At 46.7% G+C, this 14,639-nt stretch overlaps 1 protein-coding gene across 4 annotated transcripts in view; it reads left to right on the plus strand.

The window, feature by feature from the left end:
• pard3aa (par-3 family cell polarity regulator alpha, a) overlaps positions 1-14,639 on the plus strand; it is a 353,818-nt gene that overhangs the window by 234,495 nt on the left and 104,684 nt on the right. For 3 of the 4 annotated variants that reach the window (XM_079755248.1, XM_079755250.1, XM_079755249.1), the window contains exons 17-19: positions 1,117-1,265; positions 4,097-4,141; positions 12,056-12,289. In XM_079755248.1, coding sequence (XP_079611374.1) covers positions 1,117-1,265; positions 4,097-4,141; positions 12,056-12,289 — 428 coding nt within the window. The remainder of the gene's footprint in view (positions 1-1,116; positions 1,266-4,096; positions 4,142-12,055; positions 12,290-14,639) is intronic. The other variant, XM_079755251.1, reaches the window with a different exon arrangement.

The following is a 14,639-nucleotide window of genomic DNA, read 5'->3' on the forward strand; positions in this document are numbered from 1 at the left end:
ACATACTTAACCTAAGAGCTTTCCCCCTGTTCAACGGCAACATGAGATTCACATGAGCGCACACAGACACGCACACCCACGTTTCTGAACACAAGCAGCCCTGCGCGCACCACAGGCATAGCACGCTTAATGAGGACCCTGGCATGAACGACCGTACTGCCGTCAACATGCAGAACACGCAGACAAAACAAATGCACAGGAAAACATGATACAAACACCGCAAGAGGGACAGAAGTGTCGGAAGAGTATGTAGGGCCGTGTCCCACCGAGACACGGCTCCTCAAAGGGTGTGACGCTTAATTGAAAAGGCTCTCCTTTGCAATGCAAATATCCGCGGACCACCTCTTTCCTTACACCCTGGCACCTCCTCCCCTCTCTCCGCTCTTCCACGGCGACGGGGTTTTCAATTAAGATCCTAGACAGAGATGGAGAGAGAGAGAGCTCAAAGGGACGCTGCAGGCACCGATGGGTCAGGCTCCCCAGACAGTGTGTCGGGGGGGGGCTGGGATTGAATGCATGGGGTAAGGGGGTGGTGGAGGTGGTGCTGGTGGTGGTCGGGGGTGGGCTATGACCTTAAATGGGAGGCATCGCCTCACTAACAGCCCATCCCCATCCCATCCACAACTCCTGGCCTGGGGTGAACCCAGCAGAGGTGGAGACGTCCTTGAACAGCCATGAATGATTAGAAGTGACGGCGGTGGTGTTGGGGGGGGTTGATGTGTGTGTGTGTGTGTGTGTGCGTGTCCGTGTGTGATCATGTAAGGAACATAGATTGCATGCCAATTTCAATCTGAATAGACTAGACTTAAGTGAACGGACTTGCCTTTGTCCAGCACATTACTTTCCATATCCCATATCTTATTGAAAACAGATGAATATGTGTGTGACAATGCTTTATATTTACGATTCCAGCTAACTGATGTGATGTTGTATTGTTCCTGCCAATTTACTTTTTGCAATCCACGTATTAAAAAAAAGGTCTTATGGCATGTTCGGAGGGTCACATACCCTTGCGTAAATCGAAAAGTGAATCAGCTGTAAAACATATACACACTAATGCACCATATAAAAAACAAAGCATAAGGATGACTTAACGAGAGCTCTCTTCTCTCCCAGCTCGCTGAGCCCGGACACGGACGCAGACGGCTCCTTCCAGCGGGAGGGCTTCGGGCGCCAGAGCATGTCGGAGAAACGCACCAAACAGTTTGAGAACCCCGCCCAGCTGGAGATCGTCAAGACGCGCAAGTCCAAGAGCATGGACCTGGGTAAGCACAGTGTCTCCTTCTAACACTTTACACTAGGGGGACCTTAAGGAATCATTCCTTAACATTAGTCATGGCAGTGAGGAGCGTTATTATGTAGCATAATCACAGAGGATTTCTACAGGTATATCTTAAAGTGAAGGTAAGTTTTAGAGGGTTAGGGGTTTAAGGTTTTCGGGTCTAATAATATCTTGATTTAACGTCTTCGCCCGTCCATTCAACAAAGAAGTTTTACAGGCTTCCCATTCACATTCTACTGGGCCTTCTCTTGCTCAAACTACCAAACTACCCCCCCCCACCCATTTATGCCCTATTTCCTGTTGGCTTTTTCTTTCCTCACTTTGTTCTATGCATGTTATATGTTCCATGATCGGTACTTCAGGGAGAAATCAGGAAGAATAATTGGAAAAAATAGACCAGTTTAGCTTCTGGAGCATGATGGGTAGCCTCATTTAGAGGGAGGATGCAATTACCAACACCACAAAACACAGGGGTGCACACAGACAACTTCGACAAACACACACACACACACAAACACCCCCCCCAGACACACATCAACACACACATAGCCAGGCAGACACACACACAAACTGTGCCTAGGGTGAGGGACTTATCAGACTGTGCACCCAAGGGCGTCAACCAAAGATAGTGCCTCTCCCAAATCGTATCAGGGTTGGTTCTTCATTTCGCTGGCCAAATGACCTTTCCTTCCCCCCCCCAGAGAACACTGCAGGCTGCATTATGATTGACCGTGCTCATGTTCGTGTCAATACTTAAACCTTTGTCTTGGTGATAGGCTGTTATACACAGTACGCGAGATGACCATAGTCCTGGTGATAGGCTGTTATACAGAGTACACTAGCTGACCTTAGTCGTGATGATAGGCTATAATAAATAGTATGGTAGCTGACCATAGTCCTGGCGATAGGCTTTTATACAGAGTTCGCTAGCAGACCATAGTCCTGGTGATATGCTGTTATACAGAGTACGCTACCAGACCATAGTCTGATGAAAGGCTATAATAAATAGTACGGTAGCTGACCATAGTCCGGGTGATAGGCTGTAATACAGAGTATGCTAGCTACTGCTTAGTCCTGGTGATAGGCTGTAATACAGAGTATGCTAGCTACCACTTAGTCCTAGTCATGGGCAGTAATACAGAGTATGCTAGCTACTGGCTTCTACTCATTTCATGCGGTTAACATTATGCAGAGCGGAAGTCGATATGCAAGGGCTGTTAGTCAGCACTCTGAGGGCAAAGGTCGACCTTACCAATTAGCTCCTGATCTTATCTTGTCCATTATGTTCTTAGTGTCCAACACAGGTTGGAATCGCATGGAAGGAAATGCTCAGAATGGATGAGGAACATTGATAGCGCCGTGATCATGCTATCATCGGAGCAAATGTACCTCTTATCAATGGCTCCAGTAGGCCTACATGTCCTAATCGCACCAAAGTGGTGTCAGCGTTTCTTCACAAATGCGATTAGTCTGGGGGAGAAAACGATCATTGCTGAGAACTAGAGAGCAGTTCATCCGTTGATAAGATGATATTCCATCATCAACTCCTCCGCACTAAGTCTCGGACTAGAGTTACAGCACGTGCGTTTTCAAAGGAACACACAGCTGCCACCGACAAAGGTCTATTACTGCCTCAATTCATCTTCACCAGCCTTGATACATCAGTGTTCCAGTTGTTGCTCAATGTAATTTACCTCAGCCGTCCTTGTTGCTGCACGAGGCATGCCAACGAGTTTGAGAAATACGGTGGTGGCAGTATATCAATATAGTGTGACTGTCCATCACTGGCGGAACAGCATTATTAAAACTGTGCAGGCGAATAAATACGTTGTTCCTTTCCTACTGCGTTTTGACAACTTGCAGCACGGCTGTGAAGGGGGTGGCATTTAAATCAATGCTGGGATCATGAACACAGTAAAGTGAATCATAAGCTAATTGTCATTTTCTAACAAGAAAATTGCTAGATTAAAGGGGGGCATTTGCAATTGCTACTTAAATGATTAACCTTTATTGAGCATAAGAGAGTTGAAAGAGATGATTTAATGATGGAATAATGCAATGAGTCAAGAGTGTGTAACCATGTGAACTCATTTCATCATGCTTTTCGTTGCTTCAAAATCATGCCATATGGATATTTACTATATTATTTAAAATATGATCCAAAGAAGATGGGAAGCCGACACAAGATAATTGTTGAATCTTTGATGTGAAACATGTATTTCAGGGAATACATTTGGTCACTGTATTCTTCAGGAAATCACCTGATGGACACCCAGTGTGTAAGTTTGCGGTTGGTTTAAGGTCTTGGGACTTGAAAGTATAGGTCCCCAGTAGCTCAAATCCAAATCCCAGACCCGAGAGAGTTAAAAGGCCTGTCACAGAATGGAAAAATGCTAAACTGGCCCGACAGCCAGTGGTTCCAATCCCATTTAGATCAGAGGGAGAGATTAAATGGAAGGAAGAGAAGGTGGGGGGGGGGGGGACTTGGTCGTCACTAATACATTAACACCTTCATCTTGCTTTACCTGAAGATGACCGAGGTTGACATGCAGCCAAGAACGGCGCGTGCTTATATCATGACTCTAAAGCCATCCAACCTCGTGCTCACTATCTCAACGACTCTTATCTGGATTGTTTTTTATTCAACATTCTGCATATTTCACCATCTGTCTCATCCTCTCTCTCTCTCTTTCTCTCTCTCTCTCTCTCTCTCTCTTTCTCTCTGATTTGCATGTGTCTTTTATTATACATGGCATGCAGTGCAACTAACCAACACTAACACGTGTGTGCCCTTGTACGTATGCCCTTCAACAGTAGCTGATCTACCTAACTACTACCCCTGCTCAGCAAGCACCAGAGGTAAGCAGCCAGGCAAGACACCCCCTTTCACCACAGGAACAGCACCCCTCCCCCTGCCCGCAAGCTCCTCGTCGTGCCATTGTTCTCTGCGACTCTGCGTCCCCTTATTTCCCCACCAATTAGAAATCATCTCTGGTCCGGAGGTAATCTCAATCAAATCAAATGACCGTGTTGAAACTATCATTTTTCATTACCGATCACTGCATGTCTCAATGGAAGCGGAGGGAAATTTTCTGTGCTTCATCAATGATTGCCGCTTGATGAGCAAGAGACTGAAGATGTTGCAGAGAGAGAGGGACTGGGAGAGGGAGAGAGAGGGAGAGAGAGAGAGGGAGAGAGAGAGGGAGAGAGAGAGAGAGATGGTTGGGAAAGCAGGACCTGGCAACACGTCTGCAGGCCTGCGCCATTGTACTTGTGCTGTAGTGAATATGTTGAGAGAAAACAGCCATCACTGTGGGAGGTGAGGCCGGGCGGACGTTAGCCAAGACGTGGAGTGGCATTTGACAAGCGCTCACTGCCAGTTGGCCTGTCTGACGGCTGCAATTAATTCATTTTAGGCAGGATGTTGTGAGCGCTGGCTGCAGTGTGTTAGCACAGGCCACGCTCACTTAACATGCTCGCCCGGTTGTGGCAGCGGAAGAAGACAAAGAGAGAATACATGACGGTTGTATGAGAAATCCATTGTAGAACAGCCATTTTGTTCAGTCTGAATATGCCCTTAATTAACAAACCGTGCTAATGAATGAATGGATGAATGAGTGACTGAGTCTGTACCAGCCCAATATAAAGTGAGGAATCAATCTTTGTATATATGAAGGTGAACAGTACACTCAATATATAGCTATATATATATATATATATATATATATATATATATATATATATATATATATATATATATAGATATAGGTTAAAAACTATTGAGTAAATTCAATAAAGAGCTGAAAAAATTACCTTTTAAAAAAAACACATAAGCTATATGCTTGCGTCTTCTTATATTACAGTATATGCTTTCCATTTTCATTTTTGCATTACTCCAACACATTATGACCAACTCGATGTAATTACCGTAGCCGCGGCAATGCGGGACCTCACGGTGAACGACGACGTTCAATTGTCGTGGCATTGTGCGCAACAACCTAAGCACCATGGCAACGCGACCCAAGCGCAGTGTTTGAGACGTCCCCGTGATTCCACCGCATCACGCAAAGGACGAACCCCTCTGGGTTAACGACGCGCAGCTGGCAGAGACATAGAGGAGAGGCCCCGCGCTCAACCCCGGGACGCTTTCCGCCTGCGCCGGAGAGAGGCTCGGACACGGCTTTCCCATGGCCACCTTGGCGGCTATTCTTAGCCTAATTACCCTTTTAACACTAGGCTTTAATGGCCGCCCTCCCCCCTCCCCTCTGAGTAAATGATGTGTAATGGAATCCCTGTCCATACACAGATCTGTACATGTGTGGTGAATAATGGCGGGCAAAGCACAGATTTAGAAGCTCTAATTACACCATGAGCTCTGGCTCCTTTTAATACCGGCTGTTGATTTATTCATGGAGTTTGCCGTCGCCCGTTCTCCCACCTGCCCCTGCAAAAGCCTTCCATTAGTTGTTCCTCGCTTTGTCTTGCTATGGAACAGGACTTTTCTATTTTTTTGCGTCTTTTCTATCCCGTGAACCGAATTCATTTTGTACAGGTGTACACCTGTAGAAATTAAAATTAACTACTTCTTCTTCTTCTAAGTCCTCTTCACCTTCGTCTATGTGTATGTCTTCAACAGGGGCGTAGGAATGAGTTTAACGTTGGGGGGGACACATAGCGGAAACCTGACAGATCCGTCAATGGTTTGAACAGAAATATGTATAACCCTTTGTCTAACCCTATAAATTAAATACACTCAAAAAATTCACAAATATATTTTATTCTACTAAAAAGATACATTTGTAAATGTAAAGGAAAACACATTTTGAATGGCAGCAATAAACTGATAAATATCAAATCAATTCTTTAATTGCTCAATCATCCAGTTTTTAGAATAAGAAGCGGTGGCAAGACGCTGTGTTGCGCTTTCAAAATAAAATAAAATATCTTTCACGTCCCCTCCGTCCCCCCTGGTTCCTACGCCCTTGGTCTTCAACGTCTTCGTCGTTGTCTTCTCCCTCTTCTTAATCTTCATCATCTTCTTCGTCTTCATCTTCTTTTTCGTTTGTTTTCTTCTTCTTCTTCTTTCCCTCCTTGCGCCGCTGCCTCCCACTGTTGTTGTGGATACGAATCGAATGATTTTCATTTCTCCTCCAGACGTGCGGGGAGTGACAAGCCGGAGTCTGTTTTGCGATGGGGAATATGTATTTTCCGTCCCCCCCTCACTCTGAATAGTATGAGTGAGGTTGAGACGGGGGAGCAGCGGGGTAGGGGTGGGGTTGGTGGTGGTGAGGCTTCTGTTGTGTGATAGGAATCACATAATAGACTGGCACACAGATAGCTGTCCGTCAAACTCTCCCAGCGGAGGTGGTTGCGTGGGGTGGGGGGGGGGGGGGGGGGGGGGGGCAGTGTGCTTCAGAGGAAAACAAAGGCAGGGTCCTATGAGGATCCACGGTGTGTCGCTCTCTCTCTCTCCCTCACTCTCTCTCTCTCTATTATCTGTCTACCCATCTCACACACTCTCTCGGTTTCCCCTCAAACACACTCTGCGCCGACCAGAAACAATGATAGGTCGGTTGGGCAGGGGTTTGGGGGGGGGGGGTGGGATTTGTAGTTCTGCGGTGCCACGTTTCTGACTCCTGGTCCTGGCGGGATCATTTTCCTGCTTCCAAGTACGGCAGATGTCATTTGTGTTCCCCCCTCTCTCTCCCCAGAACCACTACCCTCTCTCTCTCTCTCTCTCTCTCTCTCTCTCTCTGTCTCTCTCTCTCTCTCTCTGTCTTTCTCTCTGTCTCTCTCTCTCTTTCTCTCTCTCTCTCTCTCTCCGTCTCTCTCTCTCTCTTTCGCTCTCTTTCTGTCTCTCTCTCTCTCATTCTCTCTCTCTCTCTCTCTCTCTCTCTCTCTCTCTCTCCGTCTCTCTCTCTCTGGCTCTCTGTCTCTCTGTCTCTCTGTCTCTCTGGCCTGGAGGGGGCCCAGCCTCCATTGTGCCACAACACACGCACCCTGACTACATCTCTGTGCTGCCTGTTGGCAGAATCTGTGCTTAAGCTTTGAAAGCCCCACATTTACATGTCATTTGGACCCGCTTTTGATGAGGGCTTCATTCAACGGGGATGTGAAAAGCCAATTGCATCCACACGCACACGTAGCTACGCACGCAGGCACACACACCAACACTAGATTGCACACATACATACATGGATGCACGCGTTCATGTACGCACACACACGCACACACTCATAAAGACACACACACACACATACACACTCACAAACACATATGCATGCATGCACACACACAATCGCCCTCCCCTTTGAGTCCACGTCAACAATTCATTGTCTTTTGTGCACACACACACACATATGCAAACACAGCATTGAATTTTCATTGTCCATTTTGATTCATTCATTTCCACCTTTTCCTATTTTTTATGGGTGGGGGGTGTCCTGTGTCCTTCCGTGTCCTTCCGGCATGAGACTACTCCTTTTGATGAAGTAAATTTACATGATTTCCACTCTGGCTGTGAATTTGTCTTTCCCCCATGTTTTCCTACGAGCAGTCTGAACACGGCTGCTCTAATCAGGGACGTCCTCTCTGCCTCTATGCCCTGAAGTGGCTTTCCCATTTCCCCCCACTCAGTGGACATTTTCAGAGACACCCAGAAAGCCTGTTCTGTCTCACTGCGATGACCGCGACCTATGATGCAAGACCCCCGTTCAGTTGCCCTCAGCGTTTGCAAGTCACTGTTCACAAGGAGCGGCTCTCGATCGACTGCAGTCCAATGGCTCATGGCTACGGACGGCTGCTGGAGAAACTGGACAGGACCCACCTCTCTCTGGCTCTCTTGGCCCCCTCAACCCTAAGTCTGTTATGGGTGACAGGGCTGTTACTCAATCCATCAGCGAAGCTCGATGGAAGCCAAACCAAGTGGAGCGTAGGAGAACTTGGAGGGAAGGTGTTGGGAAACACCACTTGAAAGCTGTCTCTTTTCCAGATTGTTGGCCGGTTGTGTCATTTTTGTGAGCATTTCTTCTGGGGAGGGATCTAAATGTCTTCAAAATAAATGTATTGTTTATTTTCTTTATTCGTGTGTATGCTGCAAGAAGCTCAATGTGGGTGTTTGTGTGTGTGTGTGTGTGTGTGGGTGTGGGTGTGTGTGTCTGTGTCTGTGTTTTTTGTGTGTGTTGTCATGTGTGTGTTTGTGTGTGTGTGTGTGTGTGTGTGTGTGTGTGTGTGTGTGTGTGTGTGTGTGTGTGTGTGTGTGTGTGTCACGGCAGGCTAATCAGTAGTGGAGCTGGTGCAGGTTTGCTTGGTTAAGGGATCAAGGAGAGATTAGCAGAGAGGGTTTAGACGACAGAACGGGAGAAGGAGAGTGCCATGGGGAAAGGGAGGGAGAGGGGTGTGATAGACAGAGAGCGGTAGAGAGACAGGGAGAGAGGGAGAGAGGGAGGAAAAGCGCTGCCTCCAGTGAACTAATGATAACAGTAGCGGCACATTTGGGATTATCGTGCTGTTCTGGCACACTGCCTTCTTTTGTCTTGAGCCCTTCAAACATAGAGGAGGAGGAGGAGGGAGAAAAAAATGATCTTCTCCAATTTATTGTGAATTAATTCCATCTTAATGTTCACCTCCTTTCTGTTCCTCTCCAGTCGAGTTGCTGTTATAAAGCCCTTTGTCAAAATTACTTCCCAGGCTGCGCTCAAATGAGATTTGACATCAACCTCCTATCCCACTTGAACTTTCATAAAGAACCAAAAACACACAGACGGAAACAGAAAACTTGAATCATGGCCCTTTCTCCTTGCACGATGTCACAGTGAATTCAGGTGATTTTAGAAAAGCAATCAAACACATATACACACACGTTGTCTGATTTCCCTGTAATTATTGAACCGATGGGTCATTGCTTTCTTTGTGTTCCTTGTTGTTGGCAGGAGTCTCGCTCTGAGTTTAGCTGTGTGTCCACAAAGAGAGAGAACGATCTCCTCTGTGATCGCCCACAGCCGCTGGAGCACGCTCCATTTAGACCTCTTTAAACACGTCAGGGGCCTTATTGATGAGGGCGCACACCAACCTCACCCCGTGTGTGTGTATTTATTGAAGCACGTATGTGTGTGTGTTTGTGTATGCATGGATTTGTTTGTCCAATCCTGCGCACTGCGGCCTCCTGCTGTGTGTTTGTGGGTGCCTATGTTTGTGTTCTTATGTGTTCACATTCCTATTTGCTTGTATGTGTGTAGTCAATTCTGTGTGTGCACATGTGTGTGTGCACATGCGTGTGTGTGTGTGTGCGTGTGCGTGGGATAACATTAGTCTCCAGGCAGGGTGGTAGTAGGGAGACCACATGGCCACGACACGGTGTGATGATCCATATGGGTCTCAGCCCTTTGGTTTACATCATCTGCATCCACCCTGAACATAGCGGCGCTCCGTACATGTGGACAGGGTCAATACGGAGCCCCCAGCCCCCCCCCCCCATTACTCCACATACACAGGGTCCCGCGAGGGTCCAGCGAGAGAGACAGAGGGAAAATCTATTCAATCAACAGGATACCCACCGTTACTGATTGTTTCCTCGGTTGAAGTTTGCAATTAACAAGCCTTCAGAAGGGACGTTGGATAGAAATCCGTCGGGTTATATCGAAGGCAGGGAGCGCGGCGTTTGGGCGGCAGTGGCGGCGTTTCGCCTCGAGGTGGAATGAGCGCGACAGAAAATCAACCAATCGGTTTGTTTACTCCTGGTGGGGTTAAGGCAGGGGGGGGGGGGTGCTGGCTGGTGGGAACAGATGGGAACACGGACCACACACATACACACGCATATACTGACACACGCGACAAAATGCATTTGCCGATGCTTGGGGTCTCGCTACAATTACGTACCCTAAACAAAACCTTGGTAACCATTGGAATAATAAGTACAGCTGTCCAGGGGTCCTGTGGACCAGGTTTAGCTCCCCCCCTGCTGGGCCTAATCCCTTCCTCCCCGCATTTCCCCTGAGGCTTTTATATTCGTTTCACAGGTCATATGTCTTGCTAAAGTGTTATTTTGAACTCGCTGTTTTTCCTTTCAGTTAATCGCATGTCAATAATTGTTTTTCTATGATGCCTTAAGGTGCGTGCACACGGCCTCATCAAATATCAATAAATCCCAACACACACCAACATGTTGCCAACTTCTCTCAACATTTGCTAGTTCAGTTTTGGTGATGTTAGGGCAGTGTGCAACAACTATATTATCAGACTTTTTCCCCTTTTAGAAGCTTACGTTTGTTCGTTGATGAGTTGGTGTTTTCAGGGACTGTATGGTCTGCCAGTGAAGGTTGTGTTGTTTTCAGTGGACACAAAGCGGGTGGAAGCCGTGCACTCAGTGGTGCTGCCCTTGTGTCGCTTACATCCACACAGGGTGAGGCCACAGTTCAAAAGCAGGGCCGGCCCTCGTAATAAACAAGATGAATGACGTTTTGAGAGGCTATTTTCAAGTCGGTTTTGGGTTGTGACTGTGTGAAAGAAACCAATTTTGGTAATGAACGGTCATCATTTTATTTATTCATGTTTCTTAAACGCCTCTGTCCTTTGCCGCTTTATCACGGTTTCACGGTGCAACGCTCGTCAAAATAATCACTCCCACCCAACCCTGCCCGCGCTCCCATGACTACTTAAGGAATCGGAATGAAGTTCACAGTCCATTTAAACTTTCTTTGTATTATCTTCATTATTATATTGCATCTGGCAGATGGGGATGATTGTTCTGCCAACTGTGTTCCATTTGTACGCCTTATACTTCAGCCTCATCATTTCCCTTTAAAAACTCTGTCGGCGCCAGGACAAAGGTTGAGTTATGGCGTTCACCGCCGAAGTGTCTCAGCAGGGGTATAATGGCCTCTTCTTGGTGTGCATCACTGTATTGGCTGTCCGATGGCATCATTAATTCCTTGAACCTAATTTGCGTCACCTTTTTTGCCTCCCTTCTGGTTGGGAATTGCATGGCAAGAGCTCTGTATTACTTCATCTCAAACAAAACGTAATAAAAAGCGAATAACTGTGAGACAACACTTGGTTCAGCAGTGGTTCAGGCATCCCCTCTGTACTTTAAATTGAGTCCCACGTTCCATTAAAAAGTAAGGGTGTAAAATTTACGGTTATGGGGTGATTCTACTGCTTGGGTTATAAGAATGGTATCTAAAAAAAGGTGAATGCAGCACTTTTTCAACATAAATGTGCTGAACAAGCAAAGAACGATTGAGCTGAGCGATAACAGTGTTCCTGGGCCACCATGGCTAGATTTAGGTAAACTTAAATGCAATTTCACTTCTGGAATCAACAGTTTGTGCGATTTCTTTTCGATACTTACTTTTTATACTTTTATTGAACTTGATAATATGTCTATAATATATTTAACATACATTGGTAGTCCATTTTTATCCATTTGAAAGCTGCTAGAATCTGGGTTTGTGTGTACCCCTGTGTGTGTGTGTGTGTGTGTGTGTGTGTGTGTGTGTGTGTGTGTGTGTGTGTGTGTGTGTGTGAGAGAGTGTATGTAGAAATGTAAATCGTTCAATTTAAAATAATACAAATTGAAAAAACTAAAACATGATGTTAGGAGACCGTTTTCAAAATGTCGATTGAAACGTATTGCTTTAATTTTCTATTTCGCCTTCACTCACTCCCACCCAGCCATATATTTACATAAAATACAGCTCTTAAAATGCTTTTTATATTGACGCTTTGAATTGCATCAGACGGCTATAAACTCACTCTGTCACCGTGTGTCGACAGGAACTTCGGAACAGGAAGTGGGACCCTCGCTCGGCCTGAAGAAGTCCAGCTCCCTGGAGAGCCTCCAGACGGCCGTGGCAGAGGCGTCGCTCAACGGCGACATCAACGTGCACAGGCCACGCCAGCATATCAATCGGGGGCGGGGCTGCAACGAGAGCTTCCGGGCGGCCATCGACAAGTCGTACGACACGTCCGTTGCCGTGGCCACAGAGGAGGACATTGGAATGGAGACGTGTAAGTGTTGAATACGTTACAAGCTCTTCGGAATTGCCGGAAATGGAATATAATATTCATAAGTATGTTTTAATTAGTGTATAATCCCATGACATAACAATCGTTTTTTTACTTTACCCTAGAATGAAAGGGAATTGGGGGGGAGGTTTGGGGCAGGCCGGGGTTCAGTTGGTTGCATTCCGCAAGCTCAACACTAGATGCCACTAAATCCTACTCACTGCACATTTAAGTATTGATGACATAAATCATATTATGAAACGGAAATTACAATGCCAGCAGAGGTTTCAGAGCAAGACATTTTCTACACATAGATATACTCAATACAAATCCAAGTGAAATTAGAAACTATAATGTTATACTCCTATACCCTGGAGTATTGCATGAGAGGGTTTGTGTTTGTTGACGATGAAGTGCTCTCACCGTCACGAGTAATCATCGGGGCGTATCAACACAAACACAATGGGACAGGCAAGCTGCAACCCACCCCATGAGACCCCTCGGCTATGTCAGGAATCATCTCCAACCCAAAGTAGGTTACAAATCCCCCACTTACTCCAGCAGCATGCGCACAATAGGAGTCTCTAATTCGCCATCATTAATATTCACACATGTGATTTTGAGGAGAAGGGTTCCAGACAACACGTAGTCCCACCGGGTGGGGGGGGGAAGGGGGACGGGGGGTGGGGTAGCGGGTTCCACACACTTAAAGTGCACGCCGTCGCTCCTTCCACCGGCGCCACACTACACGCAAAACAAAACAACATGCCGCGGTTTACCACGGCGTCTTCTTAGAGTGCACACCGCCAGCACGAGCTCGCGCTAACACCGCGTTGTTCGACTGTGTTTAGAGCGACAACAACATAAAAACGTGCACTGCACAGCATGCGGGGGCCCAGAGGGTTGGTGCGTGTTGTATTTTTATTCCGTGGCTCGGGGTGAGTGTCCTCAGCCTAGGCTGCTATACACGAGGCCGGGGTTGTCTCCGCAGCACGCTGAGAGAGAGACGGGGAAGGAAGAGGCAGTCGCGCTCCGCTGTCGCTTGAGCGAATGTATCAATCTCAGCCCGGGCGTCGCGACGACATAAGAAGCCACCGCTTTGCGAATATAGAGACAGACGCCGTACATCCGGGGACAGGTAATAACGCGGCAATAGCACAAGAGTAATCGCACAGATACCGAATTTCCATTCAGCGTTAAAGGATTCCATTAAAACAGCTGGTGGGATATTTGGAGGAGAAAGAAAGGAAGAGAGGAGGAGGGGGAGGTTGAGGAAGGAGAGGAGAGGAAATTATTTGCCTGAATCGCTTTCTTCTCATAAGCTCTGTTTGCAAGGCGCTAAATACAGTCTTATCTCGGGGGGGTGGGGGGGGAGAATAATGGGGGGAAGCGCGCATTTATTTTTTTCCCCCTGCAGAGGTATATTGCATTCTCCCCTCCCCGTGATATTCAAATAACTCTGTTTTTCAATTTAGATAAAAGCAAGCGGCCCGTGCTTGTCTCTGAGGTTAATAGTCAAAGTTGACAGATAAGCCGCTTTCCCCTTCTGCCGCTCGCCAGACTTTTTATTTATTTACATAAAATAAGGACGTGGCATCGGCTGAGGGGGAGAATCTGAACCCCCCGAGATAGCCTACCGGGCAATGTGCCCACGCGGCCCCTCCCTTCCTCCTTCGCTGCGTCTTTATTGTATTTGTATTTATTTATTGTAAGGAAAGTAAAGAAACCATGGGATAAAACAAAGGAAGGCACTACACGGTTTGGAACTTTTGACTGGGGTTGGTAATGCAGCTGGAGGATTCTGGGGGTTTGACTTGTCTGGCAAGACCTTCAGTGAGTGTTGTTTTTCAGTCGTTGCACAATTGGGTTTCATCCCGCTAGGCTTGTGCCGGGAAACATGGGCAAGAAATTGTCTGTGAGTGACAAGTCCAGTTTGGATGTAGTTATTATTGTTTCACACCCCCTGAATACTTAATATTTAATATTATTATGTGTTCTGTGTTATTAAATATAGCACTTTGCTGCAGTGTGTTGTTTGTATCGTTGTGTTTTGCACATGTAGCTGCAGACATGCAGACACACACACACATGCACAAACACACACGCACGCACGCACACACACACACACATACACACACACAAAAACACACACACACACACACACACACACAAACACACACACACACACACACACACAAACACACGCACACACACACACACACACACACACACACACACACACACACACACTGCTCCCCCAGAAGCACCAGAACTGACTGTGTTTGAAAGGAAGAGAAATAATAAGAGATAAGAGAAATAAAGCAGAGTGACATGAATACAATTGCTAATTGCA

This window comes from Pollachius pollachius, assembly GCF_949987615.1.
Source record: "Pollachius pollachius genome assembly, chromosome: 17".
In the NCBI taxonomy this organism is placed as follows: Eukaryota; Metazoa; Chordata; class Actinopteri; order Gadiformes; family Gadidae; genus Pollachius; species Pollachius pollachius.